This window comes from Erythrolamprus reginae, chromosome 2, assembly GCF_031021105.1.
Source record: "Erythrolamprus reginae isolate rEryReg1 chromosome 2, rEryReg1.hap1, whole genome shotgun sequence".
NCBI lineage: Eukaryota > Metazoa > Chordata > Lepidosauria > Squamata > Dipsadidae > Erythrolamprus > Erythrolamprus reginae.
The window spans coordinates 332,057,872-332,085,563 of NC_091951.1; the positions used below are offsets into that span (position 1 = coordinate 332,057,872).

General features: G+C 37.7%; 2 protein-coding genes across 4 annotated transcripts in view; one reads left to right on the forward strand and one right to left on the reverse strand.

The window, feature by feature from the left end:
- The window catches only part of CPLANE1 (ciliogenesis and planar polarity effector complex subunit 1), a 78,492-nt gene extending 63,183 nt beyond the window's left edge, over positions 1-15,309 (forward strand). For both annotated transcript variants that reach the window (XM_070743431.1, XM_070743432.1), the window contains exons 50-57: positions 122-253; positions 930-1,092; positions 3,556-3,617; positions 4,248-4,412; positions 7,881-7,972; positions 8,814-8,936; positions 11,854-12,017; positions 14,291-15,309. In XM_070743431.1, the coding sequence (XP_070599532.1) occupies positions 122-253; positions 930-1,092; positions 3,556-3,617; positions 4,248-4,412; positions 7,881-7,972; positions 8,814-8,936; positions 11,854-12,017; positions 14,291-14,428 (1,039 nt within the window). In that variant the 3' untranslated portion in view covers positions 14,429-15,309. The remainder of the gene's footprint in view (positions 1-121; positions 254-929; positions 1,093-3,555; positions 3,618-4,247; positions 4,413-7,880; positions 7,973-8,813; positions 8,937-11,853; positions 12,018-14,290) is intronic.
- A 5,954-nt stretch (positions 15,310-21,263) lies between these two features.
- NIPBL (NIPBL cohesin loading factor) overlaps positions 21,264-27,692 on the reverse strand; it is an 80,905-nt gene continuing 74,476 nt past the window's right edge. The window contains exons 36-39 of one of the 2 annotated variants that reach the window (XM_070743433.1): positions 26,146-26,438; positions 25,740-25,914; positions 23,080-23,265; positions 21,264-22,556 (exon numbers count right to left, since the gene is read on the reverse strand). In XM_070743433.1, coding sequence (XP_070599534.1) covers positions 22,191-22,556; positions 23,080-23,265; positions 25,740-25,914; positions 26,146-26,438 — 1,020 coding nt within the window. In that variant the 3' untranslated portion in view covers positions 21,264-22,190. Of the gene's footprint in view, positions 22,557-23,038; positions 23,266-25,739; positions 25,915-26,145; positions 26,439-27,692 lie in introns of both variants that reach the window. The other variant, XM_070743434.1, reaches the window with a different exon arrangement.

Consider the following 27,692-nt stretch of genomic DNA (forward strand, 5'->3'; position numbering starts at 1 on the left):
TCAGTTATTGTTTTGTGAAAAGGTTTAGACGTCTCATTCTGATATTATTCGATCTCTGTGTATATTTTTAAAAATAGCTTTCCAGTTCGCAGCAATTTAATTAGGGTTTTTTTCCTGATAGAATTTCAGAAGATCCCCTTCAAATCACTGGCTTGAGTGATGTTTTGGACATCATTAATGATCTTATAGTGGAGAATGGTGTTTCTCCTTCAGAACTCGGCCTTACAGAAATTCAAGCTAAAAAACTGGCCAGGTACTTTTCCATTGATACTTTTAATAATTTTGAACTGCATATGTTAGGTTGTATGATGCACCCAGGAGTATAGATCTGATAAACAGTAGTTTTTTGGATAAGGCAAAATACAGGAAGTAGATGAATTTACTACCTGTAGTCATTTTTGTTATATACACATGAAGAAACCAACTTCATTGTAGATGCACCAAAGAGTCACTGTTCAACTTTAATTGTGTAGTAGGCTACTACTAGTGGCTGGAATGTTCACCTCACATGAATCTGATGATAAACAGACTATGATGAATCAATGCAGATGAAATTGCTAGTTTCCATACCTAGTGTTTCCACCAGTCAATCAAATACTTGGGACTAATGTTTATCTCTAAATGACAATATTTATCTCTAAAACACAAGACTTTAAGTATGAATGGTAGCCACACACACCCCACCCCCGTAAATTACAGCATTGTGTAATATTTTTACTTTGACTTGGTTTCTCTTCCCCTCCCTCTTAAATAATAATTGCTTTGTCAACTTCTGGCTGTTAGTACAAATTCAGAAATAGTTTATATCCACAGTACAATACTGGAATCATTATATATTTGGTAGCAAAATATGCTTAAAGGTATTTATTGCTATCTTAGTTAAGATTCATGATGTAAGAAAATTATCGACTCTGATTTTGTTATTTCAGTCTTTCAAATATAACACATAAACAGACGTATAAAGTTGAGAAGGATAAAAAAGAGTTACATACTTGGATGAAAAGAAAACGAAAAGAAAGACTTGCTGAATATATGCAAACTCTGTCTGAAAAACGGGCAAAAGAGCACAACCCGTTCCATTTGAGAAAGATGGTAAGGCTATTTGCGTTGAATTGTATACAGTGCATCAGCTGTCAAAAACAAACAAGCAAAAAAGGCATGGGACCTGTTTTTCTCTGGTTAAATAAATAAAAGAAATAGTATAAAAGAAAGAGTATAAGAAAATATAAATAATATAAAAAACCATGGGAAGGTATTAAAAAACACAATCTGGTCTATGTGGATGGGGTGGAGGAAGACTGTGTAGCAGATATCCAATCCAATACTAAGATATCTAATCAAATACTAATCTCAAATGCAATCTCATCAATGCAAGAAGTGTAGTTAACAAAATGCCCTAATTCCTTCTACTAAACACTGACATTTTCAACATTATTTTTGTCTGCAAAACATGGCTAAGCGCATCCTTCCCTGACTCCATCATCACAGCAAGAAACTATTTTGTCTTCCGGTCCAAGCGTGATACCTGCAGAGGAAGCGGAGTAGCTATATTTTACAAAAGACACTAAACCTAAAAAAATCCAAGTTACACAAGACTCACCCTTCCTGAAACCGTGGTCTATTGAGGTGGATTGCTCTGTTTGTTCAAGTAGAGAGGAAAGGGAATATTTCCCATGGATATCTCTATTCTCAAAGGCCACAGTCTTCTAGCTAATTCTGAGAAGACAGGAACATCAATTTCTCCGCTTCCATTTGGCAAAGAAGAAACCATAACTCATATGAACCATGATTTACGTTTTAAAACCCTGGATTCCTCAAATTCATCCATGTGCTGTAGAAACCAGAGGTGGGCTCCTCCTAGTTTGGGCTGGTTTGCCCAAACAGGTAGCAAGCTGCTGGTGACATCATGATGATGTCACAGAACCGGTTCTGTCAGCGCCAGTCCATGGATGCCACCATCTCTTTTTGGGGGGGGAATGGTTTTTTTTAATTTCCTGGATTTTTTTCCTTTTGCACATACACAGAAGCCAAGTTTCCAGCAGTATGTTGCTATCTTGTTTTGGCTTTTTTCTTTTTGATATTTTAAAAAAAATTGGCACTGTGCACACGTGGGCGAAACATGCGTGCGGCTACACAATGCAGGAGGAAGTGAACCAGCAGTGAGATAAGTTGGAACCCACCCCTGGTAGAAACCTAAGCGAGTGTAATTCAATATTTCTCTGGGTCTCAATCTTTGACAGCATGATTCAGAAGGAATAGCTATTCTCCAGGAATAACAGGTCGTGCCAGGTGACTTTAGGTTCCTAAAATCCTTATGACGTTGTCTTGGCCCGTTTGGGTCTTGTACAATTAGTGATGGACCATGAGGACTCTGAGAAATGGAGGCACAGTAAAGGCGTCCTGTGTTCCTGCCATCTGAGACTGACAGCGAAGAGGACGTGGTGTCAGGGGCTGAAGAGCAACCAGGGCCTTCTGCACCTCCTGACATGAGTGATTCAGGAGAAGAGGAGGAGCCTCTCCTTGATGCTAGAATTCGCAGGCATGAGAAGGAGGTTTACTCATGAGTAGCACTGCTGGCTATTGAGCCATGCCCTCAGGTTATTTAAGAGGGAGTCATGTGTTGCTTCGGCATAGAGAACAACATCGTTCATCCTTGAAATCTAGATTCCGCTCCTTTATTTTGGGCTTGTCTTTAAAAGGATCAAATTCTTCGCTTTCTTGATGAGCTCCCGGCTGTAGGTCAGCGATAAGAAACCTACTGCAATCTAGTAATTATTTGCTATATTTATCTACTCCTGGAACTCTGACCAGCTGCTAAGACTTTATAAGTGCAGTGAAACTATTGCTAGATTTCACCTTCTTTACAAAATGATTCAAACTGCATAAATCTTTTGTACATAGTAAAACCTTTATTAGTTAATCCGGTGGTGTGCATCTGATTCTTGAGGGCCTTGGCGCTGGGTCAAAACAGATGTTTTAAAATCTCTGTAAGACCATGATGGAATATTCTGCTGGATGAAACAATAGGATGGAGAGGATTCTGTGGGCCAAGGCTAAGGGAGAGAAGGGAATAGGATAGGGGAAGACTCTGTGGGGCAAGCCGGAGAGGAGAAGCTGATCATAACTAATGATCATTAATTTTCAAGCTGTAAGTGTCGATTTATCAAGCTCGATCACATAGTTCTGTAGCGGAGCAGGGCTATTTAGCTAGTCACTCTATAAAGACATCTTAATGTTATGGTTATGGTCCAAAGGAACAGGGACTAAGAAGAATGGGGAAAAAAAGAATTTAAAAACAGATAAATTTTAAAAATACATTCAAATAATTATTTCTCTGTAAAATTACTCGGTTCCAGTACTCTTACTTGTTTCAAATGTTAATTGTTACAGAGCAGAATCTAGCAATGTATGTAATAAACAGTCAGCATTTCATCAGTAAATTTCCTGAGAATAATACTAAGTTCCCTCAGTTCTCAATTAGAACAGTTAATACTGCAGACCAGATAATTGAGATATATATATATATATATACTGTATCTGTTTGCATTTTTATAGCCCTTTGGACTGTCAACACGAGAGATTGAACTACAACAGAAAAAGAAAAAGGAGAAAGATAAGTATGTTATTTTTCAGGAGCTTTCTAGACTTTCAATCCACTATATGTGGCAGTTTTAGCTATTAAGTGTAAATTCTCTACATTTCCACCATATATCTTTCACTGGTCTGTCAAGTTTTATGAATGAAATATTTTTTTAGACAAAGCATTTGAGTTCTATGTCCCAGGGAGATGAAAGAAAATATTGGGAAAATTTTGACTAGAACTGTTAAAACCCATTTAAAAGATAAACTTTGTGTTAGGGACACTATAAAACAATTCTACTGTATTCATTCTGTGGATAAATTCTCTCTGCTATAGACTTGAATCTTTTGGATATTGTTTTTGGATATATGCATTTTTCTATATTTTAAGATAACATATATCACTGATGCAAACCTGGTTGCTTGCAAAGATGAACAAAAAACTTTCTACAGATTTTCCCTGCCTCTTTCGTTGTTGCTAAATATATTGATATTTTTGGTCCTCTTGTCTCTGATCTTGTTCTTTATATGGAAATAGAACAGGCAAAATCAGAATAATGTCACTTTTAAATAACCTAGAAGGGATGTTTGTTAAAGAAAGAGAGAGAGAGAGAGATGCAACTGTTGAGTGGTTAGCAGTTAAACTGGCCAATTTGCTTTCTCTGAAGGATCGTGCAATCTGAACATCATAACTTAAGAATCAACGAAGCTCTCAGCCTGATGCATGACTTGCTGTCTGACACTGCACAGCTCCCTTCCAGTAAATATCAACCATCATCTAGAAGAAAACCAACTTATGATTTTAAGCAGCCACGCATCACTTCTGCTGGAGGGTAACTTACTATAAAGTAGAATTGTCATTAATTTTCCTGCTTCATTCTCAGATTTTCCCATGTGACAATATTGTGCAGGGCTTCTCAGACACAAGTCTGAGCACAGTTGTTCTTATTTCTAGGGGACGGGGAAAGTATTGCCAAATTAGAGCACTAATTTGAGTCCATCAGGAGTTGGGCAGCCTATAAATTTAATAAATTAAATTAATTTTAACTTCCCAGTGTCGGAGCAATGACAATGTACTGAGGGATGGCTGACAGACTTATTTGGGGTGTTCTGTTTCACAATTGCTGGCACATACATGCAGACATGGTATTCCGAAGCTGAAATATTTATGACAGTTTAAGAAGTCAGCAGGAAAGAAATTCAAATGCTTAGCAGAGAATGCTTGCCTGAAAAATGCCGGTACCGTCCAAAGAGCATTAGCCTAGTCCCAATACATTCTAAGAGTCACAGAAAGCCAAATTTGATAGTCAAGCAAAGGGCCCAAACCAGAAAGAGGAACAAAAGACAGAAATTAGGATTCCAAACACTTGTTCCCAAGCAAAGCAGCTCCCTAAAACTCTTTTGCTGACACCTGGCTGCAGTCATTCATGCTTCAACCCTTTGCCTTGCGACCAGCCTGTTATATTCCAGTTTATGTATTTTCAAAAGGTTCTAGAATAATTATTGCAATTATAAAAATATTATATATACCGTATATACTCGAGTATAAGCCGAGTTTTTCACCCCAAAAAATGGGCTGAAAAACACAACCTCGGCTTATACTCGGGTCATTGACAAAGTCACCACACGAGGGCGCCATTGCTTGAGCCAGAGCGAGGAGGCACCAGCTTTTGTTCCCTCTCGCACACCGTAGTTCCTCTCCCTGGCTCAAGCAAAAGAGGCAGCCATTTGCTCCAACCGAGAGGGGGAAAAAGCAATGGTGAGTAACTATTCCTTGCTCTCTCTGCATTGCCCTTAGTCGGATTAAAAAGGCCCCCTGCTGTCAGATTCTCCTCCCCCTCCTTTGAAAGGATTTAAACTGTTTAAAAAATGGTATTTTGTGGTAGTTGCTGTCCTTGCTTGGATAGGATCTAATAATGTGTTATGAGGCAGAGCTAGACAGGAATTCTTTTTCTATCTGTCTATCTTTCTATCTATCTATTTTTCTATCTATCTATTTTTCTATCTATCTATCTATCTATCTGTATCTATTTCTATCTATCTATCTATCTATCTATTTTTCTATCTGTCTGTCTATCTATCTTTCTATCTATATCTATCTATCTATCTATCTATCTATCTATCATCTATCTATCTGTATCTATTTCTATCTATCTATTTTTCTATCTATCTATTTTTCTTTCTATCTATCTATCTATCTATCTATCTGTATCTATTTCTATCTATCTATCTATCTATCTATCTATCATCTATCTATCTGTATCTATTTCTATCTATCTATTTTTCTATCTATCTATTTTTCTTTCTATCTATCTATCTATCTATCTGTATCTATTTCTATCTATCTATCTATCTATTTTTCTGTCTGTCTGTCTATCTTTCTATCTATATCTATCTATCTATCTATCTATCTGTATCTATTTCTATCTATCTATTTTTCCATCTTTCTATCTATCTATTTTTCTTTCTATCTATCTATTTATCTATCTATCTATCTATCTATCTGTATCTATTTCTATCTATCTATCTATCTATCTATTTTTCTGTCTGTCTGTCTGTCTATCTTTATATCTATATCTATCTATCTATCTATCTATCTATCTATCTATCTATCTATTTGGTTTTCTATGCTGATAACCTCACAGCAGCTAATGCTGAAGCTCTTCTTTGGATACACTTATTTATTTGTTTGTTTGTTTGTTTATTTATTTAATTGGATTTGTATGCAATCCCTCTCCAAGGACTCAGGGTGGCTCACAGCATATATAAAAACAGAACAATAATGTAAATCCAATTAATGATGAGAAGGAATCCAGTTTTGAAGGATTTTAACTCTTAGGTTTTAGCTTTGTTCCTGATCGAGCTACTTTTTTTACTTTTTAATTTATTGTTAATATTGTTAATTTGTTTACCCTCTTTTAAATTTACAGAGCTAGTTTACTGGTTTTCTTTAAAATAAATATTCTAAAACATGTCTCAATTAATGTAATTTTATTGTTTTCCATTTTTATAAGTTACCAGTAGCCACTGCATTTTCTAACCTCGGCTTATACTCGGGTCAATACGTTTTCCCAGTTTTTGTGGCAAAAATTGGTGCCTCGGCTTATACTCGGGTCGTGTGGGCAGCGGGGAAGACACAGGGAAGGTTCCTTTGGCCGCCCAACAGCTGATCTGCTCCGCAGCGCAGAAGCAGCGAGGAGCCGAAGATGGAGTTTCCCCGTTGCCCAGGCAAAGGGGAAACCCCATCTTCGGCTCCTCGCTGCTGCCACGCTGCGGAGCAGATCAGCTGTTGGGCGGCCAAAGGAACCTTCCCTGGGTCTTCCTGCTGCCCAGGCAAAGGGGAAACCCCAAGAGAGCCAAAAGAGCACCGGGCCGGTTGGTTCCCAACCAAAAGAGTTTACCCCGATTGTCCTCGGTGGGGGAAAACAGCGCGTCGCCAGGCTCCCCATCTTCAAGAGAGGCGCGACGGCTAGCCAGGATCCACGCAGGGGAGAAAAGGCGCGCGCTCCCAGCTGCTGCGCCCCGCTTGGAGAGCAGCGGCGAGCAGAGCACAGAAGACGACGAGGCTTTCGAGGGCTCCAAGGCGGGCGGCGGCGCGTCCTTCGAGCACGCCGGCGGCGACCCCAAGCTGAAGGCGGCCACCACACACACACACACCGCCGCCGCCATCCACCCCGCTGGGTTCCCCGCTTGCTACCTCTTCGCCTTCTCCCGCCTCCGAGGCCGACCAGCCCAAGCCGCAACAGACACACACACACATACACGCACTCCCTCTCTCGCGCTCACACAGACGCACTCAGACAGAAAAGAAAAAAAAATCCCCAAAAGAGAGGGACAAGAGGCAGGCACAAAGCGGGGGCACAAGGGGAGCTGCCCGGCAGAGGTTGCTTTTTTTCTTCTCGTGGGCAAGTGGAGGGGGGGAGAGAGAAGGAAAGAGAGAGAAGGAAAGAAAGAGATGAGAGAGGGAGGAAGAGAGTGTGAGAGAGGAAGAAAGAGAGAGAGAAATGATAGAAAAAAGGGGAGAAAAAAAGAGAAATGAGAAAATGATTGAAGCAGAGAATGACAGAAGAGAAAGAGACAGAGAAGTGACTCTTGGTGATGACGTATGACGTCATCGGGTGGGAAAAACCGTGGTATAGCAAAAAAACCGTGGAGTATTTTTTAATTAATATTTTTTGAAAAACCGTGTTGTAGCGTTTCGCACTAATCGAGACCGTGCTAATCGAGGGATCACTGTATTTGTTTTCGTAAATTTATTTATTTATTTATTTATTTATTTATTTATTTATTAATTATTGAAGTTTCCATGGGAGGTGCAAGCCATTTGCCAAAGTTGGTTTCAGTCCAGCAAGATCCTTTTCAAGCCTGCCTTATGACACAGCTCGGAAAAAAGGTAAGAAAACAAAGATCTGCTTTTTATCATTGCCAGTTATTCAATGTTCTGTGCAAAGCGCATGGAGCATTTTTAGACTGTAATATTTTAGAAACATAGAAGATTGACGGCAGAAAAAGACCTCGTGGTCCATCTAGTCTGCCCTTATACTATTTCCTGTATTTTATCTTAGTTTATCCCAGGCATGTTTAAATTTAGTTACTGTGGATTTACCAACCATGTCTGCTAGAAGCATCTACTACTCTTTCAGTAAAATAATATTTTCTCATGTTGCTTCTAATCTTTCCCCCAACTAACCTCAGATTGTGCCCCCTTGTTCTTGTGTTCACTTTCCTATTAAAAACACTTCCCTCCTGAACCTTATTTAACCCTTTAACATATTTAAATGTTTCGGTCATTTCCCCCCTTTCCCTTCTGTCCTCCAGACTGTACAGATTGAGTTCATTGATCAATTTTATGCTTAAGACCTTCCACCATTTTTGTAGCCCATCTTTGGACCCGTTCAATTTTATCAATATCTTTTTGTAGGTGAGGTCTCCAGAACTGGAGTATTCCAAATGTGGTCTCACCAGCAGAATCACATCATATATTTACACATACATTTTGCATCATATAACGTTTAAAGAAATAAGCAAACAAGCTTTAGGCTTTTTAATAGAGCCTTGAAATTCTAGGGTGATGCAAACAGAAATACAGTATATAGCAAAGAAACTCTAGGCTTCTGCCATGGTGGAGATAATAAACATTGCTAGATCACATCGAATTGTAATCTGATAACTCTGATTGAAGTTCCTACTCCATAATGTGAAAGGAACAGTTTTGTTGTCTTTTTTTGCTTAAGGTCGACTCTGCCAAACTCCTTACAGAAGAACGTCACTAGAAGCCCATCAAGGTGAAGCATATGGGAAAAGCAGTAGAAACCAGAGACAATGGACGAATAGCAGGCTGAACCCGAGAAGCCATGGTTTGTGATTGCACAGAACTCAATGCTATTCATTGGCCCTCATTTCCACACGGTCTCTTCTGTGTTTAGAAAAAGACCTTCTCCTCTTGCTAGGCTTTTTCAGTTTGGATTAATTCATAGTGATTGAACTTTCTTCGGATTTTAACTTTTGGTTGTTTACTTGCTTTGAGTACTTTAGTGATAATTTAATGTCTTTCTCTCATGAGCTAAAGAAGGCAAAATTTATCTAAATGGATCATTGACAGAATTTACTATCAAGCCGGTGCAGAAATTGGTGATAAATTAACGGCTTGCAACACTATTTATAGGAGGCCTGATGTTTATGGGAACTTGGGAGGGGTATTTTTCATGAGGGAACAGATGCAGCCACAGAGCATTCTTTTGAATGGTTCAAGGTCATCCTATGCCCACCCACCTGGACAGGAGCGGAAGGAGGACTTGCCACGCTTGCACAATCTGAGTGGGCAACGTGAGAAGTTTGTGGGTGGGGGACAAGTGATGTGAACTTTCAATTGGGTGGGGAACTCAGATTTGGGTTTCTCAGTGCAGGTGCCAGGATGGAACCGGCAATAAATAGGAACTTTGAGGAGTACCTTGACTTGTACTCTAATTTAGTTTGGATGCTACCTGGAACCTTGACGTTTACAGTATAAATGTCTTTCTCTCTTCTTCTTAGTTGGAATGCTTTCCAGCTCTTTGGTGGGGGGGAGGGGTTGTTTCCCTACATTGTTTCGAAGCATCATTAAAGAGAGTCGCCACTATTACAGAGAGATTTAAAATACATTCTGCAAGCAACAATTGTAGTCCAAAAATCATAGTTATGGACATAAATTCTGTGCAAGGTTTATATATATATTTTCCTTTTGAGCTTATGAACGCTTGTGCGAAAATTTATTTATTTATTTATTTACTTACTTACTTACTTATTTGTTTATTTATTTATTTATTTATTTATTTATCAGATTTGTATGCCGCCCCTCTCCGTAGACTCGGGGCGGCTAACAACAATAATAAGACAATATAAACAAATCTAATATTTACGTTAATTAAAAAACCCTAATTTAAGAAACCAATCATACATACAGACATACCATGCATAAATTTTATAAGCCTAGGGGGAAGGAAATATCTCAATTCCCCCATGCCTGATGATAGAGGTCGGTTTTAAGGAGCTTACGAAAGGCAACAAGGGTGGGGGCAACTCTGATATCTGTGGAGAATTGGTTCCAAATGGTCAGGGCCGCTACAGAGAAGGCTCTTCCCTGGGTCCCGCCAAACGACATTGTTTAGTTGACAGGACCCGGAGAAGGCCAACTCTGTGAGACCTGACTGGTCGCTGGGATTCGTGCGGCAGAAGGCGGTCCCGGAGATATTCTGGTCCCAAATATATTCTATCCCAATATTATGGGCAGTAGAGACTCATACTTTATAACTTTTTTACATAATTTGGCAGCATTGACACTGTTTTGAAGCTCATAGTCGTCTTTTGATGGACATGAAGGAATTACAGGAACATATAAGATTGCCTTCTTGATGCCCCACACCTGAATGAGGCCAATTTGGTCACACTAGCCTCATGGTGTGACCAGAACAATCTAGAATTGAACGCACTCAAAATCGTAGAAATGGTGGTAGACTTTAGGAGAAACCCTCCCATCCTACCACCTCTCATACTACTAGACAACACAGTATCAACAGTAGAGACCTTCAAATTTCTAGGTTCTATCATATCGCAAGATCTAAAATGGTCACCTAACATCAAAAACATCATCAGAAAAGTACAACAAAGAATGTTCTTTCTGCGCCAGCTCAGGAAGCTCAAACTGCCCAAGGAGCTGCTGATACAGTTCTACAGAGGAATCATTGAGTCTGTCATCTGCACCTCTATAAATGTCTGGTTTTGTGCTGCAACCCAACAAGACCGACAAAGACTTCAGAGGATAATCAGAACCTGCAGAAAAAACAATTGCTGCTAACCTACCTTCCATTGAGGACCTGTATACTGCACAAGTCAAAAAGAGGGTGGTGAAAATATTTACTGACCCCTCGCATCCTGGACATAAAGTGTTTAAACTCCTACCCTCAAAACGTCGGTACAGAGCACTGCACACCAAGATAGCTAGACACAAGAACAGTTTTTTTCCTAACGCCATCACTCTGCTAAACAAATAATTCCCTCAACACTGTCAAACTATTTACTAAGTCTGCACTACTATTACTACTACATTTTTCTCATCATTCCTGTCACCCATCTTCTCCCGCTTATGACTGTAACTTGTTGCTTATATCCTTAAGATTTTTATTAATATTGATTGTTTCCTCATTGCTTATTTGACCCCTGTGACAATCATTAAGTGTTGTACCACATGATTCTTGACCAATGTATCTTTTTCTTTTGTGTACACTGAGAACATAGGCATCAAAGACAAATTCCTTGTGTGTCCAATCACACTTGGCCAGTAAAGAATTATATTCTATTATATTAAGGGGCAGGGAAACTTAAATTAACAGAGTTGTTAACATCCTTGACAGTGAGCTTCCTGCCATTCATGCCCAGGCCAGAAATAGCCTCAAGTATTCTTGCAGTCGTTTCATGGCTTCATAATTATTGGGATGTTGAAGCTGAAAGGAGAAGCCTGTGAGATCTTCAGTGAGTCCTCCGTCTCTGTCATTGATTGACAGATGCATGATAGATACCAAGGTCAACCATGGGAGAATAGCCTGAAGTCAAATAGGAATTCTTAAGTAGAAGGCCCCTTTTAGATACTGTATTTTAAGAGGTATAAAAAGCAGCACTAAAACTTATCTTGATCAAATTGGGTTCACAATTTAGGTCCAAACTACTGAATACTTAAATAGCAAGAAAATTAAATAAACTAAAATGCAAAACCTTTTTCAACAATTTGTTCCCTTCCAGCTTTTCATCGGACAAGAGAATCAATGAATGGGAAAAGGGTCTTCACTTCTAGAATGGCATCTCAGGCTGCTGAAGAAATTGATGACAATTCTATGAGTGGTTGGAGTGTCCCCGAAGAGATCCAACAAATACTGTATGGCACCTCTAATGTACATTTCAAGAAGGTGAGGGCTGCAAAAATAGAACAAATCAGAAATAGTTACTTGTTTGTGTTTTCATTTATTTATTTCTATCTCTCTGGAGAGAAGGATCAGATTCTTATTGTTCACAGTGCCTTTTCATATGTTACCATTTGATCCCAAATCGAGTTTTGGAATTGATAATGAATTCAATCTGTATAGTCTGGAGGACAGAAGGAAAAGGGGGGACATGATCGAAACATTTAAATATATTAAAGGGTTAAATAAGGTCCAGGAGGGAAGTGTTTTTAATAGGAAGTGAACACAAGAACAAGGGGACACAATCTGAAGTTAGTTGGGGAAAAGATCAAAAGCAACATGAGAAAATATTATTTTACTGAAAGAGTAGTAGATCCTTGGAACAAACTTCCAGCAGACGTGGTTGGTAAATCCACAGTAACTGAATTTAAACATGCCTGGGATAAACATACAGTGATCCCTCTATTATCGCGAGGGTTCCGTTCCAAGACCCCTCGCGATAATCGATTTTTCGGGATGTAGTGGTGGGGAAGTAAAAACACCATCTGCGCATGCGCACCCCTTTTTCCATGGCCGCGCATGCGCAGATGGTGTTTTTACTTCCGCACCTGGGAAGACCCAGCAGCTGAGGAGCCGCCTGCCTGCCCGCTTGTCCGCCGCTTTGCCGCTTGTCCGGCCGCTGCTTGTCCGCCGCTTGTCCGGCCGCCGCTTGTCCAGCCGCCGCTTGTCCGCCGCTTGTCCGCTTGTCCGGCCGCCGCTTTTCCGCCTGCCGCTTGTCCGCCGCTTGTCCGCCCGCCGCAGCTGATCTGCCAAAGGGGAAACCCCATCTTTGGCTCCTTGCTGCTACTGCGCTGCCGAGCAGATCAGCTGGTGGGCGGCCGAAGGAACCTTCCCTGGGTGCCGCCCGCCGCTCGAGAGCAAGAGGGGGAGAGATAGAGAAAGAGAGAGAAGGAAAGAAAGAGATGAGAGAGGGAGGAAGAGAGTGTGAGAGAGGAAGAAGCAAGATAGAGAAAGAGAGAGAGAAAGAAAGATGAGAAAGGAAGGGAGTGACGTCATCGGGTGAAAAAATCACGATATAGCATTTCGCAAAGATCGAGATCGCGAAACTCGGGGGATCACTGTATATCCATCCTAAGATAAAATACAGAAAATAGTATAAGGGCAGACTAGATGGATCACAAGGTCTTTTTCTGCCGTCAATCTTCTATGTTTCTATAATAATAATAATAATAACAACAGAGTTGAAAGGGACCTTGGAGGTCTTCTAGTTCAACCCCCTGCTTTGGCAGGAAACCCTACATTACTTCAGACAAATTGTTATCCAGCACCTTCTTTAAAACTTCCAGTGTTGATGCATTCACAACTTAATTGTTCTAACTGTCAGGAAATTTCTCTTTAGTTCTAAGTTGCTTCTCTCTCCTTGTTCAGCTTTCACCCATTACTTCTTGCTCTATGCTCAGGTGCTTTGGAGAATACGGTGACTCCCTCTTCTTTGTGGCAACCCCTGAGATATTGGAAGACTGCTCTCACATCTCCCTGGTCCTTCTTTTCATTGAACTAGCCATGCCCAGTTCCTGCAACTGTTCTTCATATGTTTTAGCCTCCAGTCCCCTAATCATGTTTGTTGCTCTTGGTACTCTTTCTCTGTACTCTGATAAATTCTTGTTACTCTTCTACTCCAAAAATAAATAGGACTATAATCTTTATAATTTAAGTTGGGGGGGGGGGGGCTCCTTAAAAGCAAAATATGAAAAGATTTCATATGAAGATCCAACAACTATTTGGGTGGCATAATCACCTCCTAGGCTGCCAGTGTAAGAATGAGTATCCACCCTTTCCAAAAAGTGTGGCCAGGTGAGATGGAAGGTTCCTTCACTATTTCTGTGCTGTGTTTTCATAGGATTTTCAGGAGGCAGCAGAGAAGGGGAAGACGAGAAAAGTTTAGGCCTCTAAATGAATCACTGTTGTATTATATATAAAAACTTTTCTTCTATAATGCACAGAGCAATCTGAAAGAACAGGGCAGATGCATCCATTGGAGATAGTACTGCAAGAAATTGGTGACTATGAACCACAGAAGTAGAAAGCAAGGAAGGAGTGGGGCCAATGAATGGTTTCTAACCGAGATCAAACATTAAGGCTTTTTGTTAATTATATACATTTATTTTGTAGTCGCTGGTCTAATTCTAACCCAAGGGGGAAAAGACTTTTTTGGCCTTGAAAAGGTTTCTTGACTGGTCTATTTCTTATCTCCATCGTGCTTCTCTTTCTCTCTGCAGGAATCACTTCCAGAAGATGCTTGCTCTGTTGCCAGTCTTAATAATATTGACAGTATGAGTGAAAGCACCAGTAGCATCCTTAGCAAGCTGGATTGGAACGCCATAGAAGCTATGGTAGCAAATGTGGAGGAGAAGTAAAACTACATCTCACCTGTTCTGGTCTTTAAAAGGACATCAAGTGGAATATGTAAAGGAATAACTGGTGATGAAGTTGGAAGATCATCAAGTAACGTCACAACAAGTAACATCAAAGGCCAACATTCATCCATTCAGGAAATTCTGCATATTACTGAAAAATTCAAGGAAATTTTAAAAAATGATTACCTTCAGAATTGATTGATGGTGAGGATGCTTTTCCACAGGATGGTGTTTTAGGATTTGTAGAATATGTAGTTGTTTAATAAATTTGGCAAATAAGGACCTACAGGTGTTATTAACTCGTATTTCTGAAAGAGTGTTTAGAATTTAGGTGACCAGGTTTGCATTTTGATTTCAATGAAACTTGCATTAAAATTCTGAACGTTTGAATATTTTTATATAATAATATGTTTTGGGTTGTTTTTGTTTTTGTTACATTTGAAAATGTTTTTGGTGGGGGGGCGATAATTTTGGATTATATTATATGTTTGTGTTATATATTTGTTTTGAGGTGTTGCTGATATGCAGTATCTGTTGCTGTGTTATTTTTTGGGCAGTCTGCGAGAGATAATCAGGCCTTAAAATATGTTGCCTCCTTCACTGCGTGAATATTTAAAACAGTTTCATTTTTTAATTCATTCTCTTGGTAAATTTTTCATTAGGATGGCTGCTATAACTAATAGCATATCTACTATGAACCTTAAGATGGAAAAGTGAATGCAAGGGGCTTGTTTTTAGTTCATACTATTCTTACTGGTGGAATACTTGAAATTTTCTGAATATATCTTCCATCAGAACCTTCAAGCCATTTTGAGTTCTTTTAAAATGCAAGATTTTGGAACATTCTGAGTCAATAAATATTTATACTCAAACTAAGAAAATAACAGGTTTTTCATAAACTCATTTTATACATTTGCTCATAGGCATTTTTATGGCTGCTAGTTTGGAAGCCCTTTTCCCACACAAAAATTCTCCCTTGGAAGGTAACTGATTGTCAGCCCTTTGAGGTAGGCCAGCTAAGGAAAGAGACTTCCAAGAATGACTAAACTCTCCTGGACTCTTAAGATAGGTTGTAGTAACAATGTTGAAAGGCTGTTTTGACTTCTCGTTGTCTTATACCTCTGGGAATTTGGGTGAAGCCAGTTTTGAGTTTTTAATGTTTTCTTCATTTCTTGTCTAATTTATTTTATTTATTATTTGGATTTGTATGCCGCCCCTCTCCGAAAACTCGGGGCGGCATACAAATGTCGTCTCTGTGCCTCTAAAGTCTGGCGGAAGAGGATTCTCATGAAACAAACTATCACTCACAAAAGCTGGTGCCTTTTCATAACATTTTGAACAGACATTACCAGACAGGGCTGTTGTAAAGTAAACGACTCTCCTCCTACAATGTTTGGGTAACAAAATGAATTCTAATCTTTTCGCTCAAATTACTAATGAGATTATTCTTTTTATGATTAAGATGAGATTTGTGAACAAGGAAGCCCCCATTATATTTTAACGGTATGAAAGAACTTTTAGAGCGCTTCATTAGATAATCTGGTGGCATTCAGGAGATTCGGACAACAGAATGGGATGCACGTTGTGATACCACGATGATGTAACTGAGTAAATCAGGATTACATCTTTATCCGTTTAGTTATGCAATATATTAATCAACTGTTTAAGATATTGATAATAAGATATCTATACTGCTCAAGAAAATAAAGGGAACACTCAACACATCCTAGATCTGAATGAGTGAAATATTCTCATTGAATATTTCATTTGCACAACTATTCCATTTGCACAACAGCATGTGAAATTGATTGTCAATCAGTGTCGCTTCCTAAGAGGAGTTTGATTTCACAGAAGTTTGATTTACTTGGAGTTATACTGTGTTGTTTTAAGTGTTGCCTTTACTTTTTTGAGCAGTGTATGTAATGTGTAAAAAATTATTTCTTCCTTCTTGTTCCCCTAATACTACTAATTACTGTTATTACAAAAACACTGTAGTAAAAAAAGTGTAGAGTACGGATGTCAAATTTGTGGCATCACATGATGTATCACCTTTCTCCCTTCTCAGGGCTAGGGGGGACGTGGCCTGTGCATGACGCATCTGGCCCGTGAGCCGCCATTTTGACACCCCTGGTATACAGCATGGGCAGGGAAATAAACATAATCCTCACTTAGCGACTGCCTGTACAACGGCTAGTTACCAGGGTGCTGAAAGGATAGCTCTGACCAGTCTTTGAGCTTGCACCTGCCGTCATGTGATATTAACTTGGATGCTTGGCAACTGGCATGCATTTGTGACATGTGATCACCATCCTGCAGTCACATGATCACCATTTGGTGCATTCACAGCCAGTTTTCTGCAAGCAAAATCAGTGGAAAGTTGCAAGTCACAATAATATGATGTTGCACTGGCATAAATCATTGGGGTCATAACATTTCAGTTTACGACATTACTTAGCAGCAGAGTTGCCAGTCCTAATTGGAGTTTGGTGAGGACTACCTATATTAAGACATGGAACCTATATTAAGACATGGACATACTTAGGTATCTGTAGGGTAAATACTGGTAGTCCTTGACTTACGATCACAATTGGAACCAGAATTTCTGTTGCTGAGCAAGGCAATTGTTGAATCCCTTTCAATTGTATGGCTTTTTGCATTTGTTTTCATGCAGTTGTTAAGTGAATGGGAAAGGGAACAGATGTGATCATGTGACCCCAGAACCCTGCAACTGTCAAAAATACATTCCGGTTGCCAAGTTACTCATTTTGATCATGGGGATTCTGCAGAGGTTGTAGGTGCAAGAACTGGTTGCCACTTTTTTCAGGGCTGTTGTAACTTTGGTCACTAAACGAATGCTTGTAAATCAAGGACTGCCTGCTATTCCAGTTAATTCCAGTTAATACATCAAACTGCTAAGAATGGTTATGTTTAATGGAAAGGACAAACTCCAATTATTTCTTTTAAAACTACAGTATTTTAAAAGAAATCATACAGTGATTTTCATATAGTATGGTTTTATTTTTGCAGATTTTAAATTACCATTTACTTGCTAACTAAAGTAGTGCTTTGCAATGAAAACATTAAAATTATGTACCCTTGTGGACTCATCTACAATGATTACCCTTGGACCTAGCTATATTTCCCTCAAACCTTATGTTAAATATTACAGAAGGAATATACCTATAAGGATTCTCTGAAGGAGAGAAATCATAGATTTCAATTTATTAGATTTTTTATTTGATTTTGCCCTTTCTTAACTCAGAATTAACCAACTTCAAACTTTAAGTCTGTTTCAATTTTTCTGAAACCAGAGTTGAGTGAGGAGGGTATGGATATCTAGTCATACATAGCAAGTCCATCTGCTGTATTCTATATTTAATTATCAGCTTAGAATAAGAGAGTTGGAAGGGATCTTGGCGGTCCAACCACCTGCTTAGGCAAAAAAAACCTATACATTTCAGGCAAATGGTTATACAATCTCTTCTTAAAAACTTCCAGTGTTGGAGCATTCACAACTTCTGGAGGCAAGTTGTTCCACTGATTAATTGTTCTGTCAGGAAATTTCTCCTTAGTTCTAAGTTGCTTCTCTCCTTGTTTAGTTTCCACCCATTGCTTCTTGTTCTACCCTCAAGTGCTTTGAAACATAGGTTGACTCCTTCTTTGTGACAACCCCTGAGATATTGGAACACTGCTGTCATGTCTCCCCTAGTCCTTTTTTTCATTAAACTAGACATGCCCAGTTCCTGCAACTGTTCTTCACATTTTAGCCTCCAGTCCCCTAATCATCTTTGTTGCTCTTCTCTGCACTCTTTCTAGAGTCTCAACATCTTTTTTACATACATCAATCAAAACTGGATGCAGTATTTTCCAAGTTTGGCCTTACCAAGGCAGTGGTATTAACACTTCACATTATCTTGATTCTATCCCTGTTATTGCAGCCTGGTACTGTTGTTTTTTTGGCAACTACAGCATATTGCTGGGCTCATATTTAAATGATTGCCCACTAGGACTCCAAGATCCCTCTCAGTTACTACTACCTTAGTAGTAGTAACCGAGAGGGATCTTAAGAGTCCTAGTAGGCAATCATTTAAATATGAGCCCAGCAATATGCTATAGTTGCTTTTCTTGCATTTGTTTTTTCTTGCCTAAATGTCGAACCTTACTTTTCTCACCATTAAATATCATTTTGTTAGATAGCGCCCTATGATCCTTCTGCATCTTGAGCCTATCTTCTGGAGTGTTAGCTATTCCTGCCAGCTTGGTGTCATCTACAAATGTGTTTAGATCAGTGGTTCCTAACCTTTGTTGTGGCCATGTCCCACCTACGCATCTATAAAATCCTGATTGCACCCCCCTCCCCAAGACATATAATTCTTACTATTCAAAAAGTGAATTCCTACTCCCGCAAAGGAAACAAGGTTTCAATTTCTCCCATTAAAAATCAAATCTCTCCCCCCCCCCCATGTTGGGACCCACTGGTTTATTATTATTATTATTATTATTATTATTATTATTATTATTATTATTATTATTATTATTATTATTAGATTTGTATGCCGCCCCTCTCTGTAGACTCCCAGAGTCTATGTAGACTCCATAGACTTCCAGCTGAGCTGGGAGAACAAGCAGTTGAAGCAATTGGGCAAATATTTAGCCATAGCAACCAGACTAAATTCACTATGACTAAATTCAAGAAGGAACTAGAAGCCAGTGAAGAGATTAACTGACTGCAAATTGGTAATTTTGGAAAGATGGCCAAATAGGTGAATTGTGACTGCAAAAGCTCAAATTAACTTTCAGAGTTCAGACTTGGGTGCAGTGTCAAGTATCTCTCCTGCCCCAGTGGAGAAGTTACCAGATGCTCATAAAGAACATGTCCTCAGTTTGTGCCACGGTGCCAGCAGCCATTGGACTTTTTCACCATTGAACTCCAATTCTTTGTTGCCATCCCTTTTTGGATAACATAATTTCAAACTTAATGGCCCACCCACTCACGATTCTGCATTTGTACAATAATGGACAAACTCCCAATTGAGGGCATGTAGCTAATATTTTATACAGGATGTGAAGTTTATACACTGCTCAAAAAAATGAAGGGAACACTCAAAGAACACATCCTAGATCTGAATGAATGAAATGTTCTCATTGAATACTTTGTTCTGTACAAAGTTGAATGCGCACAAGAGCATGTGGAATTGATTGTCAATCAGCATTGCTTCCTAAATGGACAGTTTGATTTCACAGAAGTTTGATTGACTTGGAGTTATATTGTGTTGCTTAAGTGTTCCCTTTATTTTTTTGAGCTGTATATTTAAAATAGGGTTCAAACCCATTCAACTGAACCCATCCCCTTAGAATGACTGTCAGATGTCAGACAGAAGGAATAACATTTCTTGTAAGATACTGATAATATGAGATGACAAAGCCGAACAATTATGTCAATTTTAAATGTATTTGGCTTTGGCTTCACTTGATTTTTTATTAAATATATATGCTGCCCATCTCACTATTGGTATTTAGGAATATCCTTTTCTAAAATGTTCCTTTTCAGTTAAAAGGTTCAGTCTACAACCAACCAGGTGTTTATGTGCAAGAAAAGTTACATCTATTTATGTAATATGAATCAGAGGAATGAACTGGAATCTTCAACATATAAATTAGAAATAGAATTTACCAACCATCAACAATACTCCCCTTCTTTGGAACAATTTTCTCTGGATTATTTTTTTTTTTAAATTACATACATTTTGGGCCATCACCCTATGGGAGGGTTAATTCATCATGTAATGCATTATCAAGAAATTCTTATTTCTCCTTAGTGTATGTCACAGCAATTAATATGGAGCTATGTGATTAATTTTCTGATAAAATAGAACATAATAAAATCAATTCAGATACCCAGGGAGTTGAATCAGTATTATACAAAAAAGAATTATGCAAAATACAGTAATTGCATGAATGCAGCACAGCCTTTGCTTTCCCAACCTTAAAAATAGATTTTGCCCAGAAATATTTGCAGTAATTACGACAAAGAAGAGGAAATGAAAACTATTTCATAGAGCAATTAGATTCTGGTAATTATTAGTCATGTCAGTTTAATTTTTCAATTCTGTACAAGATAATGAATTTGAATGTTGTGTTACTGTTTCCTACAGCTCAAGTAACACACTAGAATTCTGTAAATTAATGTAATAAAAACACAGCCCACCATATATTAGTTGTATAATTGAATTGAATGCATCTAAAATCTTTGAAGAACATTCACTTTTAAATAAAAATAGTTATTTTCAAATTATTATGCCATTCATTTCTTCTGCTTTTGTCAATATGCAAAAATTATTTTTGTGGTATTATCCAGAAATAGAACAGCTTCTGAAAGAATGGTGACAAGTACACATTGAAGCACCACTCGAGAGACAGTTTAAAATAGCATTTTCAGTGTATAAAAGATGAAAACAGATTTCAAGTAATTTTTAAAAAGCCTTATCTACAATACAGCCATTTCTGTCCAGCTTTTTTTTTAAAAAAACATTTAAAATGGTTACGTTAGTGCAACTATAAGTTACAAATCCATATTGATTCCTGACATTTGCAGGCTCCAATTGATTCAGTAAGGGAGTACCACTTGGATCATAAAGTAATAACAACAGAATACAGGCCCACCACCATCATTCAGGAAGTGCCTTTGCGCATTATGTCCTAGTGTGATGCCTTCTTATGTCCTAACGAAATATACATGTTTCTTTATTCAGAACAGAATGACCATTTTTTCCCCCTTGTGTTTTGAACATTGCCATATGAACAGCGTTAGAAAGAAATTGAAGCATACAAGAAATAAACTATAGTTTCTTTTTATATCAAAATGTACTCTTGAAAATGTGTTTGGCACAGTGCTAAATCATATATAGTTAATACTAAATATTGCAGGATACAATAAAACCCTGGAGTTAACTTGTGTTTACACCCTCGTAAGGGATAAAGATACCAATTATTCAGAAATCAGCCTATACAAACTGTATAAACAATATTTATGTCTTGCTTTGAAAAGCACTGATATAGTAAATTTTACACAAAAGACTGGAAAATAATATAAATGGATTTAAACAGATCTTTACAATAAGAAATTCAAATGGAAACAGACAAGTAACAAAGAGAAGTAAAAAAATTTATTGCAGTATTCGTTCCACCAGATTTGCTGGGGATCCCTTTTCTTGTATTATTTCAGGGTGACCTAATACATCAAAAATCTACATTTACAAAAACTCCTCCTGCAGGTAGGTCATAGATACTGCATGCTTTTTTTCCCCCAACAGAATAAATTATATATCCAGGAAATTCTGCCATTTTACAGCCTGGAAAAACGATGCTTTCCTTGAAACTGGGCTAAGCTAAAGAAAGCCATCCGCTGCTAGGTTAAACTCCAAGAACACTTTATTAAGAACATTAACAGACTAATTTCCAACATTCACTTGTTTATTTTTTTTAAAACAGAAAGGTTTTTTTTTCCAAGATATAAACATTTTTTTCGTTAAACTATTATACAGTGGGAGTAAAAATGAACTGAGAAGTTTCTGCTGCACAACAGCGAAGGAAGCTCCCACAAAAATGTTTACCAAACATTTCCTTCTGTTTCCTGCATCCCAGGTGTCATTCTTACTCTTCATTAAATTGATTTTTTTTTTTGCCAGAAAGTTGGTAATTTCAAGTTTTTTTTTCTCTCTGTTCTTTTCCTGTAAAATTTGGCTGCGTGTGTACAAATGCATTAGCTGGAAGTTCCATCCTTGGCGGCATACAGCGATCGTAAAGTCTGAACAACTTTATTAGTCAGCTTATTAGCACTCGTTAGAGCAATTTTTTTGTAAATAATGTCTGACTCTTTGATAGTGTCTACCCAAGGCACCAGTTTGCGGCCATCGCGGCGCTTAGCCTCAGTCCAGGAGCCACTGTAGGAGCCTGCCATCCATTGAACACTGAAGCCATTGCTGGTTTTCTGCACTACTCTTGCAATTTGTGGTCGATCTTTGTACTTTGGACAGCAAATAGCGATGACATCCATGACATCAACACTTTCATTCATCTGTGCTGCCAACTCCGTAGAGTCTGAATTTCGTTTTGACCTTCTCAATGACTAAAACATTGGAGGGGAAAAAAGACCAAGTGTTACACAAAAGAACTTGATTGAAATTATTGCTTTTATTGCTTTTAATCCCTTGACGCCGGGAGTTGGGATTTTCCGGCACACATTCCATTGCCGGCAATGAGACGCGACCGCCAGCGCCAAGGGGTTAACATATCCTTGCAAAATCACATATTTTAATTTGTACCCGTCTCTTTAAACTCTTATTGATATATAAAATTATATGTACAAATGAATCATAAAGCTACATAAAAACTTGGCAACAATAAAAAGGTTACACACAATACATTCCAAAGGAAATTTTTTTTTTATACTAGATATAATCTCTATGTTTTTATTGTTTTTGTTAAAACTTTCTACAAAAAGTCGTATAAACGGTTAAGAATTTCTATCTACAATTTTTATATGCAATACATTACTCAATGTACATTTTATTATAGACTGACATTTATAAGCACATAAAATCATTTTACGTAATACGCTGCGAAATACGTTGACTCCTCCTCCGCCTCACCCCTGAAGTGCCTCCTCCTCTATCCTCCCCATCACTCTCATCCTCCTCTGTCTCAGCTGCATTGTTCCTAGGGCTGCCACCTCCGAGCAGCGAGGTAATAGCTTTGTTGCGAGCATTTGTGCTTGCTGATACTTCCCCGTCTTCTTCCTCTTCGTCAGGATCCAAATGTTCCATAAGAAGTTTGAACTAAAAAAAGAATGGGGGAGGGGAGGGGAGAAACTTTTAAAACAGGAGGAATATGCTACATAAAGTCCCTTTAGTCAAGATTTTAAAGTAGAAGTGATCTGTTAAACTATTTACTAAATCTGCACTACTATTTAGTAGTTTTTTCTCATTCTTATCACCCATTTCCTCCCACTTATGACTGTATAACTATAACTTGTTGCTTGTATCCTTAAGATTTTTATTAATATTGTTTCTTCATTGCTTACTTGACCCCTATGAGAATAATTAACTGTTGTACCTCATGATTCTTGACAAATGTATATTTTCTTTTATGTACACTGAGAGCATATGCATCAAAGACAAATTTCTTATGTGTGTAATCACACTTGGCCAATATTCTATTCTATTCTAAAATTTTGTTTTCTTCCTCATACAAAGTAATTAGAAGACAAAAAATATTTTAGGTTTTTCCATTGTTGGCAGCTCCAACCAAGCCACTAAATAGATGGAGCGTTAAATATAATAAATATAAATAAATATAGATAATCTGCAGTTCCAAAATTATTCATAGTGTTGTATAGAAACCATTTTTACATTGGGGAACAAAAGAAAATAATTGGCTCTAATTACGGAAGGTATGTGACATATGGACATGTAGCAGGTGAAGGAGAATTCCAGAACATAAAAATTGTCTTTTAAAAAAGAACAGCTATGCATCAAGCACAATGGTTTGTCCCTGGCAACAATTGGTTCTCACTGGTCTCCCTGCAGATCCTCAAAAAAAAAGGGCTGATCCAAGAAAATTATTGTTAAATTCTAATCAGGGACATCTAGATGTATGCCAATCTGCATACATTAAAAGTGATGTTGCAATATCATTGTTGAAACCTCTGCTTGGAAAATGGACATGCCCAGAATCTGGAGGAAAAAACTAGATCCTAGGTAACAAGATAATACTGCAGGAACCAATGGAGTCTGCTTTGTATATTCCCAATTTTTATGTTTCTGATGAGGTAACATTTTAGTTGGTTTATCCCTGGACAACATGTCATGAACTTTAAAGAAAATGTGAACCAAATCATTCTGTCATCTATGCTTCTAGAAATGGATTCTAATATATATTTTAATGTAAAATATTATAATTTCATTAACACAGATTCTTATGTTTTCATAGACTATACCACTGAACTGTATGATTAAATCAGTTCAAATATATAAATAGATAAACACTGCCAAGATATGCTGCTTCTGATCCATGGGAGGTTATATAGCCATGAAGATTACCTTCATCATCATCTACTTCAATTACTTAAAATCATTTTATCTAATGGCCCTAGCAATAGCAGACTACAATAAGTGCTATTGCTATTCAGACTTTTTTTTGGCCATAATTTTTATTGAGTTTTTAATATTTTTTTATATTTACATCTTATTATTTTCAGGTGGGTCAACATCCATATAATTACATTAATATTAATATATATTTATACATTGTGTACACAATCATTTTTAAATATTCTTTTCTTCTTCCATCCATGTCTTGACTTCTGTACCACATCACAATGTTTTACAGCCCTTTTTAAGCGGTTTACAGAGTCAGCCTATTGCCCCCAACAATCTGGGTCTAATCTCAGAAGGATGGAAGGCTGAGTCAACCTTGAGCCAACCTTGAGGATTGAACTCATGGAGTGCAGGGCGTTAGTACTGCAGTACTGCATTCTCAGCACAGCTCCACAACTCCTGTACTACAATTACAAATAGTACCTGATTTAAAACCATTACTCAGTGACTCTTTGAACTTACAATACCCCCTGAAACAATGTGACTGATGGCCGTTTTTCACCCAAACATTGCAGCATCCCCTGGTCATGTGATCAAAATCTGGGCTCTTGCCAGTTGTATTTATGACATTTGCAGTGTCCCAGCAGTAGTGGGTTCCTACGGGTACAGATAATTATGCGCAGTTCTGTGGCTCTGGCATATGGGCGCGCGTTCAAGCAAAATCTAGTGATTGTGAGATTTTGGAGAGTTTTTCTGCTTCTGCGCAAAAAACTATGTCCCAGGATCATGTGATCACGATTTCTAGCCTCTACAGCTAGTTTCTGACAAGCAAAATCAATGGGGGAAGCCAGATTCACTTAACAACCACATGATTCACTTAAGAACTAAAATAATTTGTTTAGCCGCTGTGGCAAAATAGGTTGTAAAACAGGACAGAACTCACTTAACAATTGTCTTTATGTATTTATTTAATTGGATTTATATGCCACCTCTCTCCGAGGACTGCTTAGCAACAGAAATTTTAGGCTCCTCATCATAGGTCAAGTAGGACTACTTGCATACATAATTTTCCTTTCTTGTTTAAAGATAAAAGTATTTTATGGGTTCTGTAATCAATTTACATTTAATTTGATACCTATTTCATTTCACACCTGTGGAAAAAGTCTATCTTCAGCCAGTAATAAATACTCATATTTTAAATAGCGAAAACTTACATCTAAGTATTGTTTCACTATATTCCTCTTCACATCTTCTGTGAGTCTGGAATTAGCCATGTCACTTCGAAGGAAGTCCAACGTTTGTTTCGGATGGAAATGAATTCCTGCTTTTCTGTTTATCGCTTTATCATAAACTTTTGCCGATTCGGAAGGTGAGTATTTCTGAATTTTACTAATAAAACAAAATAAATGTTGTAAGAAAAATCCCACTGTAATTTAAAGGAAGCAATAAAAATAGATATTCTGAATCAGTCAAACTTTTTTAAGATTATAAAAATAAATGTTAACTTACATATTTAAGTATTATTGATTCAAGTTCCCAAGAGTTCAGTTCCCCAAATACAATATCACCAATTTATTTATAAAATAGAAGTAGTATAAGCAAAACTAAAATAGTCCTTACGTATCAGAAAATCCGCACAGGTTCTTCAAATGCTGTTTCAACATCAAAAGCAGCAATATGCCCTGGGAGACATTTGCAAATTCGATCAAAGGAGCTGAATTGTCTGGCAAACACTTCATGACTGCATTTATATCATTTTCTTCATCAGAGTCTGAATCAGAATTTACACGTTTTCGTAATTTCCTGGGTTTGTGAATTTCTTCCTCACTTTCACTGTCACTTTCACTATTGCTCTCACTTTCACTTTCTTCATCAGAGGAAGGCTTTTTTTCTTTTTTATATTTTACCATAGACTGAAAGAAAGAGACATGTGCTTTAGATGACCAACAATACAATAATTTCTCTAATTTTACAGTCATTTTAACACATTTCTCACATTTGAAATACTTGTGAGAAATGTGGTGACGTTTTGTGCAACAGCACATCAATATTGAAATATATACATGAGCACTCGATGGTTTCGTTTTCATTTTGGAATGTAATTGACATTTTTCACGAAGGAGACTGCTTTACTCTATTACTGGCAGTCCTTTGCAGCAGTTAGCATGCCTTTTCACTGAATACAGCTATCTTTTTATATCTAAGATCTATAAGAAAAATAACTATTAAAATCCTCAAGAATTCTCTGCAGGTACTATTAAACAAATTCTGAAATTTAAATGCTCTGAGTAAAACATCTGGCAGACTTTACTTTGCACATTGATTGTAAATTTTATATGAAGCAAACCACACATATGAGGAAGTTGGCCTCTTGTGGGTTTGAGAGATGGATTCCATGACAAAAATCCATACTGCTGGCTACTGTCTACATACTACATGGGTCTCACTACATGGGAGTAATCATTATTTGTGTGTGTGTGTGTGTGAGTGAGTGAGAGAGAGAGAGAAAGGGAGGGAGACTTCACAATTTATTAGTTCTAATCCTGTTAGCAGGTTTTGAAGACTTAACTGTTCCCTAAGTATTGGGATCAGCTCACTCTAAGAGGTATAGTCTTTGTTGGTGCATCTTGATTATATTTTGTTGGTGAGGATTTTCATTCACTTTTTGTCAGTGTCATTATTGCTATTTGCTGCTCAGAGTCATATTTTTGTGAGTTTTGAGTCATAAAAATCCATTATAAATAGTTTTGGTGTCTAAACATTAAATATTCCTATTGAAAAATAATTAATGTAAAACGTTCTATATATTCCAGAAAAGGACTCAAATAAAGGTTAGGGTTAATTTCTTGACATCTCTTAATTTGGGATAGAGTTGGAGTGACTGGATGGAGCTGAACATTTAGTGACCACATGCCCTTCCTGAAAGCAGATGAAGGGCCTGAATTAACATTTTTAAAAATGTAGTCTATGAATAAAAGACTGCCCCTATTAAATTTTTTAAACTTAAAAATAGTAACTTTCTGAGAACTTAAGACTGAAAGGCTGCACTAAATTACTTTTTAGATTTTAAATTTATACAAGGATATTTTCCTTTCATCTTCTCCATTACAGTTTTTAGTTAAATTTCGCAGACAAAATTAAAAATTGTTAGGACTCTGTAGACAGTA